We start from the raw sequence: 26543 nt of genomic DNA on the forward strand, positions 1-26543 counted from the left end.
TATGGACAGAAGATAAAAATATATCAACTGCAAATATTTAGAAAGAAAAGATAAAGAAATAAACTGGTGACAGCTACAATAGAGACGAAAACATGGAGATTATAAGAAGGAGAAAAACGAGAAGAAGGAGGATGAGGAGGACAAGGAGGAGTTAGAAATAGTAGTAGTGGGACCAGGTGGTGGCGCACTTGGTTGAGCACACATGTTACAGTGCACAAGGACCCAGGTTCAAGCCCCTGGTCCCCATCTGCAGGGGGGGAAGTTTCGCAAGTGGTGAAGCAGTGCTGCAGGTGTCTCTCTATCTCTTGCCCTCTCTATCTCCCCCTTCTAAATGAATATACTAAAAAAATAAATTAAAAAGTAGTAGTAGTAGCAATAGGAGGAAGAGAAAAAAAGAAGAATCTGATGATTAATACGATACTATTCACTAAAATACAGATTTCAGGAAAACATGGTTTGTGATACAGGAGTGGTGGACTCCTGGATATAACAAAGTAGCAAATCCCTACTACAGTTAAGAGGGAGCGCTAAAGGTACAGCTCTGTGAAGTACTAGACAGAGGAAAACTGCAACAATCAAAGTGGCTGTGATAGTCAAGGAATAAGGTATGTGAGGTGGATTGAAGGCAATAGCAATTAAGCAGAAAAAAAGAAAAGGGAAATATGGTAAGGGACTAGCTAAAGAAGTACAAGAAAAATCCAGGCAATGCAGAACAAGGTATTCTAGGGAGAAAAAAATGTGTGACAAGTCATGTCAAGTTAGCAAAATTTAGCTAACTAAAATTCTCTTTCATTATTGGTCCAATGTCTAATAGTGTAACCACCAATACTTTGGAAACTCCTTTTTTTAAAAAATTTTTTAATATCTATTTATTTATTTTCCCTTTTGTTGCCCTTGTTGTTTTTTATTGTTGTAATTATTACTGTTGTTGTTAGTGATGTCGTTGTTGTTGGATAGGACAGAGAGAAATGGAGAGAAGAGGGGAAGACAGAGAGGGGGAGAGAAAGATAGACACCTGCAGACCTGCTTCATCACTTGTGAAAAGATTCCCCTGCAGGTGGGGAGCCGGGGGCTCAAACCAGAATCCTTAAGCCAGTCCTTGTGCTTCTCACCACATGAGCTTAACCTGCTGCGCTACCGCCGGACTCCCAGAAACTCTTTTGTTTTAATGGCACCGGAACATCTGAAATACCTCTAAGTGACCTCAGGCCTCACTTTTTCATTTTTACTTTTTTTTTTATTTATTTACTTATTCCCTTTTGTTGCCCTAGTTGTTTTACTGTTGTAGTTATTGTTGTTATTAATGATGTCATCATTGTTGGATAGGAGAGAGAGAAATGGAGAGAGGAGGGGAAGACAGAGAGGGGGAGAGAAAGACAGACACCTAAAGACCTGCTTCACCGCCTATAAAGCGATTCCCCTGCAGGTGGAGAGCCAGGGGCTTGAACTGGGATCCTTATGCTGGTCTTTGCACTTTGTGCCACGTGCACTTAACCCGCTGCACTACTGCCTGACTCCCACTTCTTCATTCTTCTACTGAAGTCTGGGGAAAGGAGAGACATGTTGGCACCACTCCACCATCTACAAAGTGTTCCCATGTGGTACCAAGGATCGAATGGAGTGCTTTGTGAATAGTAAAGCACATATAATCTAATGAGTGAGTGATCAGATTCTCTTGCAAAGCTGAATTACCAAAGGGGATGATCAAAGGGTCTGAAAGATACAGGTGGTCCGATGGACCAGAGGGAGAGGGGAAGCTGTTACTTTAGTGGTGGGTGGGGTGTGGTAACACATAATTTGAAGAGATTGAAAATTACATACCTGGAACCATTTAGTTTATTGTACCAAAGTTATCTCCATAAAAAATTAAATATGACTGTATCATAAGACTCTGTCAATCCACTTTTAGGTGTTGACTCAAGAAGAAATGAAAGCACACATGTGCACAGAGACTTACACATGCATGCTCAGAGAAGCGACGTCTGTAGTAGCCAAACGTGGAAAGAAAACAAATGTCCATCAACAGGTGACTGTGTTAACAAATTTGGCATTCCTATAACTGGGATACTTCTCAGCAAAGAAAAGGAACTGATGTATAAGACAGCATGAATGAAAGTCAAAATGACTATGCTGAATGAAAGAAACCAGAGGAAAAGCTACACACTGGATGATTTCGTTCGCACGGAATTTTAGAAAATGGTAACATTTTTAGTGACAAAAAGCAGACCGGAAATTGCATGATAACAGAATGGGAAGAAAGAATAAATTGCAAAAGGGCCTGAAGAAACTTCGGGGTGGGGGTGGGGGTGGGGGGTTGTGGAATTGTTTATCACCATTGTAATGATGGTTTCAGAAGTACATGGTTATCAAAGTTCATCAAACTTAAGCTTTACATATGTGCTTCTCTTTGTCAATTGTATCTCAACAAAGCTGTAAAAAAAATTATGAGTGTATGTGTGTGTGCACTAGCACACATGTGTGTGTCTCAGTGTGTTTGAGAATATATATGCCACAGGATTATTATAAAAATAAGATATGACATCTAGTAAGATTTAAACAGGACTGTAAAAGCATTCTATTATCCTGGTACATGCCACTTGACAGACATTAGTTTTTATTACTGTAACAATATTTTGAAAATAACTGAGTAATTAATTCAGGATTCGGAGCACCTGTACCTTGGCTTCTTCCTCTTGTGCTTTCTTCACAATTGCTTGTAACTGCACTTCTCGTTTAAATTCAGCATGGAGTAATTTCTCTTCCATCATCCTCCGCCGCTGATCTAACAATTCTTCCTTCCATTTCCGTACATCTTTCTCCTAAATATAGTGAACAAAGTAAAAGACTTGGATTGTGCTCCTCCAAAAACACATCATATTCAGTACCAATTAAAATAAATTCTAGGAAATTAGGTATCATTTCATCACAAGTGTAAAAAAGCTCATGTTTCAACTGAATTTCAGCTACATAGTGTTTGATCACCTTTAAAAGTAAGGTGTAGACACAATGCTGGATAAAGAGCTTAAGAATATTTCCCTAATATCCAAACTCTGCTAAATGCTGGTCAAATGATACTATAGAAATGGCATTTAGCATCTCCAGATTCAGTTTTCACAATTGTAAAATAAAGCTGGGTTCAATATGTCTGTGCTCAAAAAGTTATTGGGATAATCAGGTGAGACAGCATATGTAGAACAGCACTGAAATAATAATTCAAAATGGAAAGTAGTATTTTTATCATTAAAATTCATTAAAAGAATAGCCACAATGACAGGAAAGTTAAACCAGAAAACCTGCCTAGACAATTTTAAGAATTTGACTTTTTTTTTGCATGAATGCTTAAGAGATTACATTATATAAGGAAATGACCTACTGATTTTTATTTGAATGACGAAAAACACAATCAGGCTGGATGGTGGCATACTGCTATAGCACTCACATTACCATGTGTGAGGATCTGGGTTCAGACCCTGATCTCACCTACCGGGGTAAATATCATATGCAGTAGAGCAGTGCTACAATTCTTAATCCTTTTCTCTCTTTCTCATACACTTACACACACACACACACACACACACACACACACACACACACACACCCTCTATCAAAAACCAGAAATAAAAAAGAAAAATGAACACCTAGAAGAGCGGCATTTTGCACTGAGCCCTAGTGATTATCCTGGTGGCAAAAAATAAAAAAATACAGCACATGTGAGGTTGTGGCTATGTTACAGCACTTATGTAAAGGCAAAGTAATACAGCAACTCCTGTAGAAACTACTCCATATGGGGGCCTGGTGGTGGCCTGCAACAATATGGAAGACCCACAGGATATTACACTAAGATAAATAAGTCAGATGAAGAAAGCAAACACTGGGGAGCCAGGCAGTAGTGCACTGAGTTAAGAGCACATAGTGGGAGTCAGGTGGTAGCGCAGCGGGTTAAGCACAAGTGGCGCAAAGCGTAAGGACCAACATAAGGATCCCGGTTTGAGCCCCCAGCTCTCCACCTGCAGGGGAGTCGCTTCACAGGTGGTGAAGCAGGTCTGTAGGTGTCTGTCTTTCTCTGCCCCCTCTGTCTTCCCCTTCTCTCTCCATTTCTCTCTGTCCTATCCAACAACAACAACAACATCAATAACAACAATAATAACTACAACAATAAAAAAGGGCAAAAAAAGGGAAAATAAATATATTTAAAAAAAGTTTTTTTTTTAAAAAGAGCACATAATACAAAGCACAATGACCCATGCAGGGATGACAGTTGGAGCCCCTGGTGCCCCACCTGCAAAGGGGTCTGTTCACAAGTGGTGAAACAGGTCTGAATATGTCTATCTTTCTCTCCCCCCTCTATCTCCCTTCCCCTCTCAATTTCTGTCTTATCCAATAAAAAATGAAAGAAAAAAAAAGGCCACCAGTAGCAGTGGATTTATAGTTCCAGCACTGAGCCCCAGTAATAATAACCCTGGAGGCAAAAGAAAGAAAAGAAAAAGAAAGAAACCATGCCATACAGATCACTTTTCATATTTAATCTAGTCATTCTAAATGATTAAAATTAAAACCAAGACAAACAAGATTCATATAGAGACCAAAATCGAAGATTCTGTCTTTCCTAGTCAACTTCACTCCTACATTAAAGATTTCTTTTTCTCATTTTTAAGTCTCACTTTTGTACAATTATGTCTCCCTATTTAAAATGCCCATTATGAATAGAGCAAGTATTATGTTTAGCCAATGGATACTATATTCCTTTCTACTAGCAGAAGCTAACAAAGGGCTTCATCTGTATTATAACGGCTTATATATTTTTGTCCTACTGTGGTAGGACAAAAGAATTATTCTAGCCACTAAGCATGAGACAGTGCAGCTTACTTATCTGTTCCCCCTCCCTTAAATCTTTCTAGAGGGAAGTCATTGGTCATGTCAGTGAGGACACTTAGGTGGTGAACAGCCACACACGGCACAGAACTGAGGTCTCTGGCTAGCTGCCAAAGAGGAACTGGGTTCTGCCAGTAACCACATGGCTAAATCTGAAAGTGAAGCCTGCAGCTCCCAATGGCTGCTTGCCCCAGCTTGACAGCATTATTGTCCAAGGCTTATCTTAGGTGATAAAAGCAGGATCTGACTGAATTGGCCGCCTCAGAATCCATCTTCATTTCATTGAATCAAAAATTTAGTAGCAACAATCTGAAGTAACAATGCTCTAATTACTCTAAGAATCTCTTGTACAAATCTAGCTTATGTGTCCCATTTATTCAAACCTGATAATCTGAGTCTCAACACGACTCTCCCAAGTCATTCCACGTTCTGTACAACATGCCCTAAGAAAGACTCCCAACACAAATGACAAAAATATAGTGGAGTTTCAGTAATACATATCACCTCTACAAGTAGCACTTTTATAGCTAACTTATAAGTGACAACAATTTAACAGAAGTTTCTGAGAAAACTAAACTAATTTTATAAAATTTTTAGCTTCTTTCAGATCAGAAGGGGGGGGGTAAGAAAAGAAACCTGAAAATAAGCCCAGGGTCAGCAAAACAGCTCATGTGGACAGTACATTTGCATTGTCATGTGTGCAACCCTGGCTCACTGTGGCCACCCACCAGACCCTGGAGGAAGCTCTGGTGCCATGGTAGCATTCTCTTTGTCTCTGTCTCCCTTTCTTTATATCTAACAAGATAGGCTTGGAGTGGTTGAAATCCCAATAATGACAAAAAGAGAGTAAGTCCATCTACTTAAGGGCATCATAATTTTAAAAAAAAAAAAAAAAGAAGAAAAATCTCACCCTTTCTAACAATTTCTGAAGTTTTAATGTTTTCTCTTCACGTAACTTTTCCCTTAGCTGCTGTGCTTTCATTTGCTTTTCTTCATGTTTCTTCTTAGATTCTGCAATTGTTCTGTTAACGCAAACAAATGGACAGGCAGTTTACATGTTTATACAATAAAGCCAAAAATATTTTCTCTCATCTTCAAAGTTTATAAAATAAATATAAGAAGTACACAAAACTAATTTTGGCCTAACGTTTAGGAAAACATTGTCACTTGTCAATGGATCTGGCAACTCCCTGGAGTGATGTGCCTTAAAGTGTTGCATAGCAACGACTCTAATGCTCAAGATTGGCTGGCTTCCCTCCTGCAGAATGTTTCCAATTCAAGTTCATAGGTCAGACCTTTTCCGGGAAGGTGAGGAAAGTTTTTCATGCATGTGAATTCCATGCCCTGGAGGTCTAGCAGGTTCTTCCTCTACAATATCTCCCCAAGATGTATTTTGACGCCAAGATTCACGAGCTGTTCAGAGAAAGAAGACCATAGTTCTATAGTTACACCACACAGTACTGTAAAGTCAACATTTGAGAACTTTTAAAAGGTATTCCCACTGCAAATTACTTATTTTACACAGAAATATCTATCCTATATTTCTTTATCTACACACACAATTCACACATACACACAAATACCTTCATAATCTGCAAGGACATCGTTCCAGTCCATAGGTATACCGCAGAAAGATACACTTCCACTGCCCATGCTGGCCTAAAATGTAAGAAGGAAACTTAAAAAAACACAAATACTTGAGCAACTATAACTTAAAACTGAGTTATATGTGAAACTTTCCTGCCAGAGAGAAAACATTCCATGTAACACATAGTTAAAAAAAAATTACATGCCTTTTGTAATAATGATAATCATTAGTTTAAAACACTACATTCTATACATTTTAAGAGAAAGACAAACTTAATCACCATTAATAGCAGAGATATATCAAGTAACCTGAAGAGAAACTTATGGCCATATCCTATTACTATACAAACCCTGACATATTCAGAGAATTTAATATAAGAGTTCTGTTGGGCATTATAATTTAATAAAAAAAAATATGTGAGGTATTATGGCTACTTTTATTCTTTAAGAAATCCCTCTCGGGGGTCGGGCGGTGGCGCAGTGGGTTAAGCGCATGTGGCGCAAAGCGCAGGGACCGGCGTAAGGATCCCGGTTCGAGCCCCCGGCTCCCCACCTGCAGGGGAGTCGCTTCACAGGCGGTGAAGCAGGTCTGCAGGTATCTATCTTTCTCTCCCCCACTCTGTCTTCCCCTCCTCTCTCCATTTCTCTCTGTCCTATCCAACAACGAATTGTGTCAACAAGGGCAATAATAATAACCACAACGAAGCTACAACAAGGGCAACAAAAGGGGGGGAAAAATGGCCTCCAGGAGCGGTGGATTCATGGTGCAGGCACCGAGCCCAGAAATAACCCTGGAGGAGGAAAAAAAAAAAAAAAAGAAATCCCTCTCATCAATATTCTTATTTTGAACACTTAGTGACAGTAAGGCAATCTGTCTTTTTTTTTTTTTGATACAATAGAAAAAGTAAAATAGATTCTTCGGTCTCTACAAATACAGTCTGAGTAATACTAAATGCCTACTTTCTCTAATATTCACATTACTGATTCTTAATCACTTAATCAAAGAGAATATTAACTTTATGATAGAAGATAATTTTTAAAATAATTTTAAATAGGGGGCTAGGTGGTGGTACACCTGCTACAGTGCGCAAGGACCTGAGTCCTCACCTGCAGGGGAGAGCTCTGCAAATGATGAAGCAGGGCTGCAGGTGTCTCTCTGTCTCTCTCCCTCTCTATCACCCCCTTTGTTTTGATTTCTGGCTGTCTCTATCCAATAAATAAAGATAATAACAATTTTTAAACAATAATTTTAAATAGTACTGGATGATCCACAAGTCTTCCTGGACAAGTTATTCCACCTCTGATTACAATCTTTGAATAATTGTGTTAAAAATCCTACAAGCTCACAGAAAAATCACTGTCATTGTCAGTTTCAATGTTAATATCGTTGTTTTCTTCAGCTTCAATTTCTCTCGTTAGCTGCTCCTCTTCAGCAATAGCACTAGCAATAGCTTCTTCATTGGCCTTTTCCAGACGATCAGCTAGCTCTTCCTTTTTAGCAAGAACTTCTGCCATGGACTACAAAGTTAAAAATGCACACAAAGAAAGAATCATCACTTGACTAGAAAGATAATTAATCATCTCTTTATAGTCTAACAGTCAACAACTGCTTTACACAAAGTAGCAATAATCTAGGATTATAAACCTTACAGGTCCAGTATAAGATCAACCAGTTGCTAGCTGTGTGACTTAGAGGTTTCTTTAAAACTAGTCTCTTTTGTATTCCAGAGGATTACACAATAATCTGAGTTACCTTTATACCAGACTGCTGTGTGGAGTTATATAAATAGCAGCTATTATAATGACAAAAGTAGAAATTTTACTTGTGTGCCAAAGTTCAAAACTATAGATCAAGTATTTTATAACAGTATATATAACAGTATACTATAATAAGTACAAATAAATAATTTATGCTATAATGGTGATGGAACTTCCTGAATATATATTGCTTTAAAATATGTATTGGATTTCTCAGAACACTAGAAATGTACCTACTCTATAACCCAGTAATTTCTCTTGTGGGGATTTATCCAAAGGAAGCAAAACATTATCCAAAGACATCTATGTTTACCAATATTCATAGCAGCACAATTTGTAAAGGCCCAAACTTGGAAGCAGCCCCATCTGCCCAAGGACAGAGAAGTAGCTAAAGAAAGCTTTGGTGTATATTCACAATAGAACAGTACTCAGCTGTTAAAAATGAGTAAGTCATTTTTGTTGCTTCACTTTGCATGGAACTTGAAAGAGCTGTGCTAAGTGAGATAGGGTCAAAAAGAGTAGGATGAGTATCAGATCACACTTACAGGTGAACCTTAAGAAAGAAGGGAAAATACAAGGTGAAACTTGGATTGGGTGTAATGTATTACATCAAAACAAAGGACTCTGGGAGGAAAGGATAGGAGGAGGTACAGAGAACAGTGAGGTCCTGGTACATAACTGTGGAAAAGGACATAAGGTGTGTGTGGGGGGGTGAGAGTGTTTTGGAGACACCTATCACAGGGTGATGAGAAACTATACCCATGTGTCAGCAACTGTACTGTAAACCATCAACTTCCCAATAAAATGATTTGAAGAAAAAAAAAAACATGGGTTAGAACTTGTATCTGAATCATTAACTAATAAATGCCTGTGATAGAATCAGAAAAGGCAGAGAAGCAACCGGAGTAATGTGGTGGGGGATGGGCATCAATCTGAGTCGCTCACATGGCAAAGCAGCACACCATGCAAGTACGTTACTGCACTAGCCTTGTGCCTATTTTCAAAGTTACTTTTCAAAGCAAAGCTAGCACTGATCTACTCTAAGATTATTCTTGGGTCAGATGTCTCAATACTAAAATGAGAAATAGGAAGGGGTGAACAGATATAATAATCCAAAAACATAAATCTGTAGATAATTCTGAATCAATGCATTTTTTAAAATGCTACAATAAGAATGGTTAATTTCACCTGAAAGATCAACTCCAAGCAAATGCTAGTAGCTGTTTCAACTACTCTGTTAACAGAGTTTTTAGAAGTACAGTACGTGACATTTCCCATGTACTAGAGTGCTAGAAGTTATTTAAGATACACTATTGTTTCTTAGTTTTCTAATCCTAAATAAAGAAGAAATAATGATAATACTCCATACAAACTGAATGACTTTGATTAAGTTATTTAACTCTTACAGTCTCATTTTCTTCCTCTACAAAACAAGAAAAATTGAAACTATACCAAAAGATTACTATACAAGCATTAAAATGAAACAACACAAAATGGCTTATAAAGGACCTTTGTAAAGTGCAAAGTAATACATTATTATTGGGGTTGTGTCTTTTCTGACATATTTACTCAGAAGTCTGATAAGTTCTTCTTACCAAGTGGGCAGCACTCACATTTGAAATATCTGAAGGGTCCATTTCATTTTCTATCCTCTCTTTTGCTGCTGAAAATGTGTCTTCAGTTGTTTGCAAAGGAGGTGTGTTAACTTGCTGAGTGACTGCAACACACTCTGAATCAATGTGAACAGCAGGTATTTCAGAAGTTCGCACAGAAGTGTCTTGTAAGAAATTACTACTAGAATTCTTGACATCATCCAATGTACTCACTGTGAACTAAGGAAATATATTTACAAAATAAATCAGAGATAACAGAAAATTCTCACCAACAATTCCATTCTAGAAAAGTTGATTCTGTCTAGCCCACCAGATATAAAGAAACAGTTGACTAGTTTATTGTTTTTGTATGTTTCAAGAAACCACTAAGCAGCCAAATTTATCTGCACATTTACTACTTAGAGAATGCTATCTGGAGAGCTATGTGAAATTAAGCAATTAGTTACATTTTATTTTAGTAGGTTGATTCCTGATGAGTAGAACATATGAAGTCACCAGTAAAATAAGACTGTCTAGTATTCAAACAAAAGTATATTCAAAGACTAACAGCAAATGAACACACTTCTTACCAAAATATATGCTTTAAGGACATTTTACCAAAAGAACATGACCTTTGCTCTGTTTACATAACATTATCATAATCTCAAAGTATGGCTGAGATGTACCATGTACATAATACCAAGTATAGATCTAAAAGATACATGTTATAGGTATGGATAGTGCATCTGAAAATACAATCTCATGTGATTCAGTCCTTAGAATTCCACCTCCTCCTCCTTACGCATAGGGATATTTAACATATTACCAACAGAAATGTGAAAATAATCCAAAACAAATACAATGTTGGCCTGAATTCCTTGCTTCATTAGTAGAAAGAAGACTTGAATTTTACTTTCTAACAGAATTTTCACATTACATTTAGAATAATGAGCTCCAAGTACAAGAAATAAAATCCAAAATTGTGAACTGAAAACTCAATCACAATACTACTTAAATAAACATTATATAAACATTCCAGTGGCCATAAAATACCCAATTTAATTATTTACATAAATATTAAACTTGGCCAAACCTTATAAACGACTTTAAAAATCTTACTATTGGTCAGAACTTAAAGTGTCCTGAAGTGTTGATTTTAGCAAAAACATTATTTAAATTGTATCACATTGTTTATACTGATATCAACATTATCTATACATCAGTCACCATAGTTTATAATCTTCTTGGAAATATTTATATTAGCATTACTGATGTTTACAATATAGTCAACTCTATTTGTTAAAATTCAATATCATTTATATAACAATAACAAAGCTAAAATGTAAAGCAAAATTGGGAAAAATATATAAATATGTTAATTCTATTTTTAGAAAGACAATGGAGCTATTATTGGTCATCTCCATCAGGAACAATAAAATGGATCCCTTTGTGGGCCCCTAAAGGACCTTGCCCTCAATGTGGATCAAAAATGGTAGCAAATGTTCCATTCTCCGAAGGGAGATTGGACAACATACTCTACCTACCACCCGAGAAAAATGGGTCCTGAAATTAGTGGAGCCTGGAATGTTCCTAACCATGACCACAAAATGTGAGCTCAGACCTACTGGGATGCAGAGGTTACACAGGCTCCTGTGACGTATATGGACCCCAAATCAAATCGATGGGGTTTACAGTTAACAGTATTTATACACTTTTCCCATATTTGGGAGCTAGTTTCTGCCCTGATCTAACTTTCTAGTCCTTTTTCCAACTATGACACCATCTCCCCAGGTAATAACCTGGGCCCACCTGCATACTAGTTGTCAGGCTCAGACAAAAACTAGTAAAGTCATGGGCCCCTTGGAATATACCTAAAATAGACCTACTACTAGCTTTTTCCAAAATGGAGACCCCAAATCTTCATCTGCAATACTCTTGTCTTTAGGTTCATGACTAGTCAAAAATTTGTTCTGCTTTGTATCTTAACACTTTTTCAGCTACCAGATTCCAGATGATACCATGATGCCAGCCTGACTTCCCTAGGCAGACAGCCCCACTAATGTGGCTGAAGCCCTACCTCCACAGAGTTCTTCCCCATTAGGGAAAGAGATAAGACAGGCTAGGAGTATGGATCGACCTGCCAACACCCATGTTCAGCGGGGAAGCAATTACAGAAGCCAGACCTTTCACCTTCTGCACCCCATAATGATCCTGGTTCATACTCCCAGAGGGATAAAGAACAGAAAAGCTTACAAGGAAGGGGATAAGATGCAGAACTCTGGTGGCGGGAAATGTGTGGAATTTGTACCCTTCTTCTCCTATAGTCTTTTCAATATTTCTATTTTATAAATAAAAATTTTAAAAAATAAAAAGTAAAAAAAGAAAGTGAAGAAAAAAATATTCCTAGCTTGGTCATCAACAATGAACTTTTATACTAAAACATTTCAGCAATAGTTTAATTATTTAAAAAAATATTTCTATTGATCATTCCTGAAATGTCTAAATATAAAAAAAATAAATCTTATATTTTGTTAGTTTTGTTTTTGTCATCTCGGGGATGCCCCCCCCCAAAAAAAAAAACCCACTACTCTTGGTTGATTTTTTTTTTTCCTAGCTAGAGATGAGAGACAGGAAGGCAGAAAGAGAGAGAGGGGAAAAGAAACGACAATGCCAAGGCTTTCTCCAATGAGATGGCTACTGGGCTCGAAGTTGGGTTGCATGCATGTCAAAAAGCTAGCTATCCAAAAGAGCTGTTATTCTGATCTTTCATAAGTTGTCTTATTTTAAAAGTACACTACTAGAACATAAATCTTCACACTAGTAAGCTTTTTAAAACATATTTTTGTCAAATAAGATAAAAATGAAAGACATAACATTAGAAAAACTGAAAACACTATAAAGAATTATATTAAATATTAGTAAATTACACTTGATTTGCAGAAAGAAAAAAAGTGCAGTAAGTTCAAAATCATTTTTAATTTCAATAGTTTTTTTAGAGTTGCTTTTGTTGTGGAGTTGCTGGTTTATAGGACAACTGTTGTCACTGGTGTAGTTTCACAGCTCTCCATGAGAGGTATCTGGGATGGAAGGAGTAAGTTTTTTTGTAATAAAAAGTTTAAAGTGAAGTAGAAAAAAGTAAGATGTGCGAGCATACATACATTCCGACATGCATGCATACCCTTATAAAAAGCAACAGGAGAATTCTAGCATAGTACCTGGGTTCTCTCCACAAGAGGATGATCACAAGAATGTAATGAGTCTTTGGCCCGAGGTTCTAAAGCAGGAGAAGAGTGGTCTCCAATAAGTTCACCTTTCTGTATGCTTTCTTCAGGTAAAAGTAGTACATTTTCTTTATCACTGTCATCCTTTGACCTTAATGCTTCGGTTCCTAGTGAAACTTTGGGCATCACTGCTATTGACCGTGAACGAACAGGTCTTCCCCTCTGAACCGTCTCCCATCCTTCAGCATCTTTCCGGTCTATGCAATGGAGGGAAGAAAATAAATTAAGATAGGCTTAGGCAGTGAAATTTTTCAAAAATGTAAACAATAAAAATATCTTCCAGGGATCGGGTGGTGGAGCACCTGGTACAGCACACATATTACAGTGTACAAGGACCCGAGTTTGAGCCCTCGGTCCCCATCTGCAGGGGGAAAGCTTTGTGAGTGGTGAAGCAGTGCTGCAGGTGTCTGTCTCTCTCCCTCCTCCTCTCAATTTCTGGCTGTCTCTATCCAATAAATAAATAAAGATAATAAAAAATTTAAAAAAAAAACATCTTCCAGGGCTGGGATGATAGCATAATGATTAGGTAAAAGACTCTCCTGCCCGAGATTCAGAGGTCCCAGGTTCAATCCCCTGTGCCAACCACAAACCAGAGCCGAGCAGTGCCATCAGTCAATCTTTCTTCCTTCCTTCCTCCCTCCCTTCCTTCCTCTATGTATCACTCGTTAAAGTAAATAAGTTTTTTTAAAATCTTCCAATCTAATTCCCATTCATATAACTAAATAGAGACTTAGCACTAATTATTGTTCAAGTATGTATGCATATGTATGTGATTGGGTATATAACTGCTAATCCCTACAACTATCCTGTGAGGTGGTGTAATTATTCCTACTTTGTGAAAGACAAAACCAAGGTTCAGATTAAGGCCACAAATGCCAAAAGTATTGCGGGGTGGAGGGGAGATAGTTATGCAAAGAGACGCTCATGCCAGAAAGTATTGTTAAACATTAACACAATATACACTACATACTACTAATCATAAAAGCTCCACACAGGACACTTCTTTTATTCTTTGCAATACCTCTGTAAAATCAGCACAATCATCCCAATTTTATCAATGAGGAACCTAAGATTAGAGGTTAAATGATTTGCCCAAGGTCATATACCAGCTAAAAGTAAAGCCAGATGTAAGTCCAAGCAAATTGATTCTGGTATCTTTGACCCTAGTAGTTAAATGAAACCACCTTCCCATCTTCCAGCAACCAGTCTTTGGTTTACATCTGAGTCCAAAATCCTCTCCTTGATCCCAGAACTATATAACTTAGCTTTTATTTTTTTAAAAAACAAAGCTACTTCAATGATCATAATATTAAAGAAAGCTAACTGAAGGAACACTAGAGGCTCCAGTCCAATATTCTACCATACATACAAGGAAACTAAAGGACTGAGTCCAGTGACACACTCCAACACAGCCTAAGTAAGAATAACCCACTGAAATGTCACAAAGAAGAGTGATGCATATGCCACAATTTAACATTTTGATAGGCTATGTGTAATTATTCAGAATTACTATAAGTAATTCAAGCTCTGTCCAGCTTCAGATCTTGGTCCACCTTACAGTGAAAAATTCTGCATGAAATAAAAACTGGAAAACTTTGAGAAACAGAAATTGATATACTGCCTGGGAACCCTGAGATTTGAAAAGCATAACCATCATTAGTTTTATGGTTTCATTATTGTTTCTAAATATTCCAGGTATGGTGCAGTGAAAGCCTCCAACCCAGACACACAAGGGGCAGAGACAAAACAGACACCTGCAAAACCTGTTTTTATCAAGCCAAAAGACAGGGAGAATGGCAGCCTGACAGAACATAAAATCCTTCTAGCAATCTTCAATGTATTTCTGCAAAAGAAACCTTACTACCCATGGATACAACTAGAGTAAACTGGGAGCTCAATTTCTGACTGTCTCTATACAATAAATAAGTAAAGATAATGAAAAATTTAAAAAGAAGAAATGTTAAATACAAACTATATTCAGTGCAAACATCCTTTAGGAATGAGTATCACAGAATGATACTATCACATATAAGTTAATACAGAAAAGAAATATTATCGTAAGAATAACTTATCTTAAATGTCTTTTTCTTATAACTAGAAATATTAATTCATCACCCTATTTTTAGTATAATGACTATGTTAATATGTTGTATAATTTAAAATAAAGATTAAACAGTTCTTGGAAATTTTTATTTTTAAGGTGTGACTTTAAAATCTCCAGAGAAAAAGTACATTTAAGTGTGTTTTGTAGGTCTTACGAAGTTTTCCATGTGAAGATTGTCAAAGCTATAATATGAGGAAAGAGTATTATGAAACGCAATTCCATTCAAAAGCTTTAATAAATGTCAACATTCTGCCACTCTTATTTATATTACCTATTTCTCCACTCTATTTTCTTTTGTGAAGCATTTTAAATCAAACCCTATTTATCATATAATATCTCTTATAAATATCCAGTATGTACCTTTAATAAATAGAAAAAATTGAAATGTAAGAATTTCATTATGGTAAGCAGTAAAACTAATAATAATGTCTTAAACTATATATTATCTAGTCTGTGCTCAGTATTGATCCACATAACTTTTTACCAATGCACAGCATAATGTTATATATTTCTGCATTATCCTCTAGATAGAGATAAAGTTTTAAATCAGAAAACCTAATTTATAATAACCACACAAACCAAAAGGAAAAATAAATAAGTTTATGACATTTGGTTTAACAAAAGATTTTAGTTTCCAGTTACTTTAGTTGTCTCACCCTTGACAGCACTGCGACTAATAGCTTTACTTTTTAAAGGAAAGAAAAATACCTTTCTTTAAGCTTACTTACAGAAATAAACACTGTTTAAAACCTGAAACCAACCCGCTAACTAATAAGATGGCCAACACAAATAGTATCATGCAATAAAGATTGTGTAAAAATGAAGCAAGTCAAAAGGAGTATATCAAAATAGAAATGTTAGCATAGGTCTCTTAGACACTGAAGTTATAGACAAATTACATTTTAATGAGCCTTTGGGAAAAACCATGTTGAAAAATTATTCCCATAATGAAGAATGTTTGTTGAGAATTGCAAATCATGCTAATCAAACTGTCAGGGAGCTTCTAAATACTTTGAGTAATCACAGACTAACGAGCACAAAACTCAAAACTGTATTTAATCTCATAGCCCTTACATTCCAGAACTTGCAATTTTTAAGATTTCTTTGTAAATTTAGTTAATATACTAGCACTAAATTTAAATCAATACAATCAATAACTGAAAACTACTGGGACAACCTGACTGATTTGTTTTCACTAAATTCAATAACATTTCCTTTAGAATTTTTATGCCAATGTGGAAGATAAAATGACCTCTCTTAACTGTAGAATTCTTATCTGGTTTTGATATAAAAGTTCTACTGGCATTACAAAATGAGTTCTACTCCCATATTTAGGGAGAGTTCTATAATACTGGTGTTATATTTACTATAAATGTTTGTAAAAATTCATAATTGAAGCCACACTGACCTGGTACTAAGTTTTCTTTCTGGAAAAATTTTAATTATGGGCTCACTTTTTAAATACAAGTTCACAAAAACTTTTCTAATTCTTGTGTATGCTTTGTTACACTATATTTTCAATATATTTTACTTTTATTATGATAGAGACAGAAATAGGGTGACAGTGGGAGGGGAAAGAGAAGCACCTGGAGCCTGCTCTACCATTCCTGAAGCTTCCCCTCCAGAAGGGACCAGGAGGCTTGAATTTGGGTCCTCATACATCATAACTTGTGTGCTTCACTGGCTGCATCCTAACCCAGTTCAAATTATGCTGTATTTTCAATGAGTACCGAAAACATTTATAACCACACTAATTTTTAATCTTTATTTTTTAATAGGTCACTTGACTAGGGAAATGCTGATTTACCAGACTGATGCTGTCACAGATATACAATTTCACACCTCCCCACAGCAAGTGTCATCACAAAATAAAGGGAAAATAGTGTGGTCTGGGAGGTGGTGCAGTGGATAAAGCATTGGACTCACAAGCGTGAGGTCCTGAGTTCAGTCCTCGGGCAGCACTTGTACCAGAGTGATGTCTAGTTCTTTATCTCTCTCTCCTACCTTCAGGAATAAATAAAATCTTTTTTTAAAAAAGGGAAAATACAGAGTAAAACAAAATTAATAAATGGTCTGCTGCAGCACACTCATGGGCTCTAAAGGAAGGAAGTAGGAGAGGTCTGAGGAAGGGCTTGGGCACCCAGTAGCCTGCGGTACAGGGAAAAGACTATATAGCAGGTTATGCTGTATTTCTCACGGGACTGATTTAAAGTTTCTAAATTTAGTGCAGTGTTATCCTACTATATTTTTAATAACTGTGGGATCTCTACCAATTCCTATTTCATTCTTAGTATTCCCTTATGTCTCTTTTTTTTATTATTTATTTATTTATTTATTTATTTATTTATCCTCCAGGGTTATTGCTGGGCTCGGTGCCTGCACCATGAATCCACCACTCCTGGAGGCCATTTTTCCCCCTTTTGTTGCCCTTGTTGTTGTAGCCTCGTTGTGGTTATTATTATTGCCATTGTTGATGTTGTTCGTTGTTGGATAGGACAGAGAGAAATGGAGAGAGGAGGGAAAGACAGAGAGGGAGAGAGAAAGACAGACACCTGCAGACCTGCTTCACCGCCTGTGAAGCAACTCCCCTGCAGGTGGGGAGCCAGGGGCTTGAATCGGGATCCTCACACCGGTCCTTGCGCTTTGTGCCACATGCGCTTAACCCACTGCGTCACCGCCCGACCCCCTTCCCTTATGTATTTCTTGTCCTAACGGGTACTACTAGAAATCTGTTAATTTTATTAGTCTATTTAAAGAGCTGATAGCTTTATTGTGTGTGTGTGCACGTGTGTGTGTGTGTGCATTTCTTCTCCTTCCATGTTCCTTGTATTGACCTTGTTGTTATTTCCTAACCTAACCTCTTGACATATACAGAATGTGAACTTACATTTTCTTATTTTCTCATATGTGAAACTGAGGCTAGACATTTTCCCCAAATGTGGATTTACCTGACTCCCATAAGATTTTAAATGTTCAGTTTCTAACTTTCATTGTGACATCTTCTATGACTCAAGCTTTACTCAGAAATGTATTACAAAACTTTGAGAACTGTATGACAACCTTTGTATAATAGAGTTCTAGCTTCATTATACTACATTCAGAGAAACAGAATGATTTCAGTCATCTGAAATTTCTTAAAATTTGCTTAATGGCTCAGCCGTTACAAATTTATGTAATATTTCATATGTGCTTGAAAATGTATTTATTTAGATTTACTGCCATTACAAAGCAGCCTGTTTCAAAATTAACCCTCTTTCTGCCAAACAAAACTAGCTAGACAAAATATATAAACTATTCAAAGGCACTGGAAAGTATCCAATATAGTTAAGAACTGAGGGACTGCCAAGAACAGGACAACAATGTGAGATTCACATTCAGTACAGAATTTTCCCTGAAGATACATGGAATTCAGAGTGCAGGGGAAGTGAGTACAAGCAGAAAGCAGCAGTCCCATCTGACTGAGACAAATACTGGAGTTCAAAGAGCTAAAACAAGTGTGAGACTTCTGGGGCAGAAAATCTGTGGAGAGAGGAACTGCAGCAAAGTCCGCCAAAAAATCTGCATTCAATCTTCCTGTAAGTCTGACAACTGTTAAACTTTGCATATACAGGGCAAGACTCCAAGACACCCAGCAGAAAGCAGCAGCTGGGATGCTAATAAGCTAAGCAGATATTGCAGCAACTGTTAAAGGCTGAAGAAACAAAAATTGGAATTCAAAAATGTAGTGGCCTTGGCAAACACCCCAGGTTTTCAGTCGAGACCCCAGAAGGGATAAGGACAAAACTGAAAACATCAACTTTAATAAAATCTCAAACCAAATCTTGATGGGATTAAGGTAATCTGCTTGTTCTCTTCTTGCAAAAAGGAAAAAAAAAAACTTGTAGACAGAGAATCTCCAATTTTTAATACACCATATTAAACATTCAATTAAATATGAGGTATTCTAAAAAATTTAAAATGGGGTCAAAACTAAAAACTATGAAAAGATGGTAAATCCACAAATAACTCAGATGTTTTATTTATAAATGTAGACTTTTAAATATATCTAACATTAACATATTCGAGAAAATATAAGTAACTAAAATGGGCAGAGAATTTTATACTAGAAGATACTATTCTGTGAACCATTACCCCACCACCACCACCACCAGAAAAAAAAAATTTTAATAGGCTAGAAGATGATAGAGTAAAAATTTTCCAGATTGGGGACCGGATGGTGGCGCACCTAGGGTTCGAGGCCCCGGTCCCACCTGCAGAAGGAAAGCTTTGCAAGTGGTGAAGCAAGGCTGCAGGTGTCTCTCTTTCTCTCTCCTTCTTTATCTCCCCGACCCTCTCAATTTCTGTCTCTAGCCAATAAATAAAGATAATTAAAAAAATAACTTTAAACACTTTAAAAATTTTCCAGATTGGAACATCAAAAAGAACAAGAATGAAAAATAAGCACCGTTTGTTAAACATTTCAACTTCATGATTCAGGCTATTTAGATGGTCCATATCTTTATGTCAATAATTGAAATTAGTAATATTTCTCAGTATAAATATAGATTCCTTTTTCAATTTTTCCTTTTGGTTCTGTCAGTTTTTACATCATTTTATCAAAGATGTTTTATATATATATATATATATATATATATATATATATATATATTCAGAATTTTACCTTTTGAAAAAACTTTTAACAATAAAAAGATCTCACACTAAAACATCTCTTGGCATGACCAGGGAAGTAACAGAGGAGAGGATTTTTTTCGTCCCTGAGTTCCCAGATTCAATCCCCAGCACCATATATGCTAAAGTAAAAACTCTGGCACCTCTTGCTCCTTCTCTCAATCAATAAGTCTTCAAAAACCGCTTAATAAGTACTCTTTGCCTGGTATTAAAGTAGCTGCAGTTTTTCTTTAAATGGGATATGCATAGAGTATCTTTTTTTTTTTTTTGCCTCCAGGGTTATTGCTGGGGCTCAGTGTCTGCTCTACAAATCCACTGCTCCTGGCAGCCATTTTTTACCATTTTGTTGTTGTTGTTGTTGTTGTTGTTGTTGTTGTTGTTGTTGTTGTTGTTGTTATTGTCATTGCTGTCGTTGCTGCTGCTGCTGGATAGGACAGAGAGAAATTAAGAGAGGAGGTGGAGACAGAGGGGGGAGAGAAAGATAGACAGACACCTGTAGAACTGCTTCACCGCTTGTGAAGTGACTCCCCTGCAGGTGGGTAGCTGGGGTGTTCAAACCGAGATCTTTATGCAGGTCCTTGAGCTTCACGCCATGTGCACCCGATCCCCAAAGAGTATCTTTTAAATTTTCTTTCTTCATACTGAAAGGTACTATGTTAGATGTTCTTGTAAGAATGTGTCAATAACTGATTTTTAATGCAATCCCAGGTCTTGCATATACTAATACCTTCCCCAGATCAACATTATTCCTTTTATTTTAGAAAGAAGGAGAAAGAGAGAGACACATTGCATCACTGCTACACAGCTTGTGAAGCTTGCCCCTGCAAGTACTGCCATGTGGTGGCCTGTGGATTGAACTCAGGTCTTTGTGCGTGGGAACATGTGACCTCTACTGGGTAAACCACCTGCCTGCTTGAATTAGATTTCTATCCACTCTCTGAGTTTAAGATTCAACTAACTCACTCAAAGGTCACCACTGGTCTTTTAATTCACAGCTTCTAAAAAACTGTTCATATCATTTCTTTCTTTCTTTTTTTTTCCTTTTTTTTTTCCTCCTCCAGGGTTATTGCTGGGCTCGGTGCCTGCACCATGAATCCACCGCTCCTGGAGGCCATTTTTTTTTTCTTTCCCCCTTTTGTTGCCCTTGTTGTAGCTTCGTTGTGGTTATTATTATTGCCCTTGTTGACGCAATTCGTTGTTGGATAGGACAGAGAGAAATGGAGAGAGGAGGGGAAGACAGAAGGGGAGAGAAAGATAGACACCTGCAGACCTGCTTCACCGCCTGTGAAGCGACTCCCCTGCAGGTGGGGAGCCGGGGGCTCGAACCGGGATTCTTACGCCGGTTCCTGCGCTTTGCGCCACATGTGCTTAACCCACTGCGCCACCGCCCGACCCCCCATATCATTTCTTTTTCAGTTTATTTTTTAAGCTCTGTTTTTAAAAATATATTTGCTTATTTTAAAGAGAGATGCAGAAAGATATACAGAAGGAGAGTGATAAAAGCACTGTCAGTTTTGGCTAATGTTGGTGCTAGGGAGTCAGAGTCTCAGGCATGAAAGTCTTGGCATAACCATTGTTATTCCAGAAAGAGCTCCCATTAGCTTTCTTACAGTGATGAGGTATTGTTAACCTTCAATGTTTAAGGTTATGTTATGATTTTAACTAAAGTTAATTACTATCACATTGATGATGCAAAAAGTTAAACATATGATGCTGTCAGCCCAATTTTAAATAAAATGTTTATCTCCAAATCTATCCATCTATCTGCTACATAAAAAGGTGTCTTCAAAGTCACTTGCCATTTTTGCGGGAAGGCTTCTGTACTGTCACTGGTGGACCAGGCTGGGCAGGGGCTACATCTGAAGAAACAACAGATCCTGTATGATGAGCTTTGACTTTGTCAGCCCAACTGACACCTGTGGGAGCCAGCCGGGGAGCTGACACTGTGCCAGGTGAACCCCTAGGGAGAAAATGGCTGTATTCATCAATCAAATATAAAAGTTAAATTTAAATGTATTACAGCTGATGTTTTAAAATAAACTATGCACACATAGATCCACATATATAATATACTATCATTGCAATTTAATACATATGTAGCTATAAACTAATGTATCATTAACTTAGTATAGTATAATCCAATGTATGAAAACAAAGCTAGTATAGAAGTTCTTGTCAGTTTGGTTTCAAAGAATTTGTCAGTTAAATGGGGAATCTTCAAAATATGTACATCTGTACATCAAACTTCTGATTTTCATTTCAATTGCATGTCTTAATTGTATATATTAATTTATCAATCTGTCGATAATAAGCATGACTATAATGGACGTTTTGTGTATATATATTTCTTACATGAGCTAAAGCACAATATCTCATTGACAATATCCAGTTCTGGTTTCTTTAAAAAGAAATGAGAATTTAGTGAGATGTATTGGATTATCTGGTTGCACAGTCTTCCTCAACTTTTATAATATTTTCCCCAATCATTCAGCTGAACTATTTGTTCCTCACTGGTTAGCAACTTTAATAGTTCACCTTTATCAAAGATTTCCAAAAACATCTTAGTTTTCACAGAAACAATGGCTGTACTATTACCCTGGATTAATATTTAAATCTCATTTTAAACTGATGGAAATAACTTGAATAGACAAGTTTGACAATTATGTATTCTGAGTAAGCACTTAACCAGTAAAAGAAGTGAGTAGATATACTAGACAGCCTATGTGTTACAATCTTTCAGCACACAGAAAGAAAAAGAGAGAGAGAAAGAGAGAGAGAGAGAGAGAGAGAGAAAGCGAGAGAGAGAGAAGCTATAGAGTATCACTTAATCCAACAATATGATTAGATGGCGATTACAAGAGCTTTTACCACAAAGACACTAAAAGTTTCCAAATCACCATGCACCAGAACCTGAGTTCAAGTCTTCACACCACATCTACAGGGGGAGTTACAAAAGAGCTACAGGTGTTTTTCTTTCCTTCTACCTCCCCCATCCCCTCTTAATTTCTCTGTCTCTATCAATAAAAGAAAAAAAAAAAAGGCCATCAGTGGTAGGGGATTCGTTGTGCAGGTACATCAAATGCCAATGATAACTCTAGAAGCAATTTAAAAAGTAATTTTAAGGGTTAGGCAGTGGTGCACCTGGTTAAGCACACACATTACTATATTCAAGGACCTGGGTCTGAGCCCTTGGTCCCCATCTGCAGGGGGAAAGCTTCATGAGTGGTGTGAAGGGCTGCAGGTGTCTTATCTTTCTCTCCCTATCTCTATCTCCCTCTCTCCTCTCAAATTCTCTGTTCTATCCAATAATAATAAAATAATAATAATAATTTTAGGGGGCCGGGCAGTAGCACACTGGGTTAAGCGCATAGTACAAAGCACAAGGACACATGCAAGGTGTGTCCTGGTTTGAGCCCCGGCTCCCCACCTGAACAGGGGTGTCACCTCACAAGCGGTGAAGCAAGTTTGCAGGTATCTATCTTTCTCTCCCCCACTCTATCTGCTCCTCCTATCTCAATTTCTCTCTGTCCTATCCTATAAAAAAAAAGGAAAAAAATGAAGAGAGATCAATGAAGATTATCTATGCTGAAGAACAGAACAGAGAACTAAGAAAAATGAACAGTGTCTCAGACAACTGTGGACAGCATCACAAGTGCCAATATAGTATAGCAGGCCATTCAGGAGAGTAGAAAGATAAAGGGGCAAGTAAATATATTTAGAGTACTAAAAGATAAAGACTTTTAAGCAAAGACTCTATGTACTATAATATTATCCTTCAAAACTAAAGGGTAAATTAAGGTTAATTTAGGTAAACAAAAACTAAGAAAAAAATATCACTAGCAGATCTTCCCTATAAAGCATACTATGCAGGTTGAGACTAGGCCGAGGTGCGCACCCCTGTTGAGTGCACACATTACTATATGCAAGGACCCAGGTTCAAGTCCCTAGTCCCCATTTGCAGGGGAAAGCTTCACAAGCAGTGAAGCAAATATTTTAAGTGTTTCTCTTCCTCTCTTTCTACCTTCTCCTCCCATCAGACAACAATTTAATTTAAATACATATAAAGAAATAAAGAAAAATAGAAAAAAGGCATTACATACATAGGTAATATAAAAAACAAAATATTTTCTCTTTTTAATAACTTTTCCTTCTATTTTTATTTTAAAGATAACTGCCTAAAACAATAATTACAAAATTGTGTTGATGGGATCATAATGTCAATGATATGATTAGTATACCAGTAATACACTTCATAATATTCAGATCGCTTTGTGGGAGAAATTTGCCAGTTCATGTTATGAATTATTTAATGTGCAATGTCTTTATGAGTTTTAATCTCTAGGTTACTAATTATGTTTTAACATATATCCTAAAAGTTAAACATCACTGTTCTGAATATTTTAAACTTTTTATTCAAATAATTCAAACTTCTATACAGACATAAAGATAGTTCCACAGTAGAATACCGATTTTATAAAACTATACGTAAGTTACCCATAGAAAGTAGTTTACTACAGTATAAGTCCTAACAAGCTTTAAGTTCTTCTTACCCAAAATTTAAGCTTCTTCGAGCATTGGATGTTGCATTTATTCTGTCTGTTGATGGACTTGGAATCACATGACGTCCTGGAGACATTTTCTTGACTTCCCATGCCAGTGATGTTGGTCTGACAATTCAAGACATAAAGAAGACTAAATGGACAGAAGGATGAATGGGAAAGATCATTTTTCCTCTGGATTGTATTAGCTGGTTAGAATATAAGCAGGTCACTTGTTTTCCTTACAACTCTGCTTATAAGGAAAGTAGCATATTACCACTAAGCAACCACAGACAATGCATGTGCCCTCCATGGAGTCTTTGCTGACAAATTCTCCCAAAGAGATATGATCCTATCCTTCTCAAAACACCTCTGATAATTTTTGTGCTGATAATTTCTACTAGGCTTCAAACTCATGACAGTAGTGACTATGTCATATTCAGCAATATGCCACTGAAAGCAGTATCTTGCCCTAACAGCTATCTAATAGATACTTGTTTCTAAACTAAAGTGGAAATGAAGCTTCCAACTTTGAGCTCTTTACAAATTTTAAGTGAAGTAAAAGGGTCAAGTTTAGTATCAGTTTCAATGGCTGCTTTTCAAATTGCTGGTTGCTATGAGTATAAAGACCAGTGCTCATTACCTGCTTTGAGCATCTGTCTTCTCTAGCTTTTCCTGAAGTTGAATCCAGTCAATTAATGCTTTGAAATCTCTTACATAGTTATCCAGCATCATTAGCACCTCCTATTCCAAAACAAACAAGAGACATTAAGTTCTACTCTGAGACTGAAACACTTCAAGAAAGGTTTAGAATGAAATACTTAAGAATGAATCAATTTTACATTATACTCCTCATGAGGGAATAGTTAAACCTAATGATAAAGATGGGGTGGTTTTTTATTTCTTCCTTCCCACTGTCTGATAAGGTAACAGAAGTCAATGAAGCTGAGAATATGCAACCCAACACGTGGAATATTTCTTCTTAAGACATGCCCAAGTGCCCATTCTTTTAACCTTTCTATTGTGAAGTTTAATAACCAGAAAAGTACACACAAGGTAAAGATAATTGGTTTCAAATCAAAGGCCCATGTAACCAGCACCCAGAGTCAAAAATTTAACAATACCAATATCTAAAAGTAGTCTGGCATTTCATTCTCCCAGCCATTACCCCACCCCTGCATCAAAGTGTCCATTGCTTTTGATTCAACAGCTTAATTTTAAAATCCACATAAATTAATTCATAGAATATGAAATATATAACTTTGTGGATTTTTCTGTACATTTGTTTACTAGGTTCATCCAGATTGCAAACCTATAATCCATTCATTGTTGTCCAAGGTCAGCACTGAACACACCTGTTGTATGCGTACTTATTTTTCCAATATATTGTTTATCAATGTTGAATTTTATGTTTATTTGTGTACTTGGGCTAATTTTTCTACAATTGAGTATTTGCTGATACTATATTTATCTTATTATTTATATATCTAGTCTACTGGTTATGATGCAGAGACATTTTCAAATTTGGGATAAGTCATTCACAAATATGTCCTCTGCATATATTCTGTGCATTTTCAACGAGTATGAGTCCAAGAGTAGAATCACTGAGTCACAGAGAATGTCTAGATCCCACTTCAGCCCACAATACTTAACTATTTTCCAGAGTATTGCCATTCCATTTACATATCCAGCATAATCCCCCATCAAAGTCCCAATGCCATTCTTCAAAGAAACAATACATAATTCTAGAATTTATATGAATTACAAAAGGGTATATCCTACATGGCTGTTTCTGCTACAAAACTTAGTTTCTGCTAGTTTTTTTTTTTTTCATTTTGGCCTTACTGCCAATCCTGTGAACTATCTGATAGTCTCCTAATCAATTACTTTTTTCTGCTCACATTGGCCAGAGGGTATGTCTGTTGCTGGTTATCAAAAGTCTTACTGATAGGCCATCCTCAGCACCACAATCTTAGAATGCTAGATCAACAAAGTAGAGCACAATAACATTGCCCTAACCATAAAGGAAATCTGAAAATCCTACCATAATAAAAACTATAGTAACAACTGGGTGATTAGACTTAGAAAAAATTAAAGGTATGGTAGTGGTGGCTGGATGTTCATATGTAAGAGGGTTTATGAT

The 26543-nt window shown here is 36.7% G+C and overlaps 1 protein-coding gene across 2 annotated transcripts in view; it reads right to left on the reverse strand.

Moving 5' to 3' along the window:
- The window catches only part of SCAPER (S-phase cyclin A associated protein in the ER), a 326131-nt gene that overhangs the window by 251619 nt on the left and 47969 nt on the right, over positions 1 to 26543 (reverse strand). The window contains exons 6-15 of one of the 2 annotated variants that reach the window (XM_060174708.1): positions 25044 to 25144; positions 24413 to 24529; positions 21662 to 21822; positions 13025 to 13287; positions 9813 to 10049; positions 7807 to 7977; positions 6456 to 6531; positions 6168 to 6285; positions 5783 to 5894; positions 2679 to 2819 (exon numbers count right to left, since the gene is read on the reverse strand). In XM_060174708.1, the coding sequence (XP_060030691.1) occupies positions 2679 to 2819; positions 5783 to 5894; positions 6168 to 6285; positions 6456 to 6531; positions 7807 to 7977; positions 9813 to 10049; positions 13025 to 13287; positions 21662 to 21822; positions 24413 to 24529; positions 25044 to 25144 (1497 nt within the window). Of the gene's footprint in view, positions 1 to 2678; positions 2820 to 5782; positions 5895 to 6167; positions 6286 to 6455; positions 6532 to 7806; positions 7978 to 9812; positions 10050 to 13024; positions 13306 to 21661; positions 21823 to 24412; positions 24530 to 25043; positions 25145 to 26543 lie in introns of those variants that run through there. The other variant, XM_007525770.2, reaches the window with a different exon arrangement.

This window comes from Erinaceus europaeus, chromosome 16, assembly GCF_950295315.1.
Source record: "Erinaceus europaeus chromosome 16, mEriEur2.1, whole genome shotgun sequence".
In the NCBI taxonomy this organism is placed as follows: domain Eukaryota; kingdom Metazoa; phylum Chordata; class Mammalia; order Eulipotyphla; family Erinaceidae; genus Erinaceus; species Erinaceus europaeus.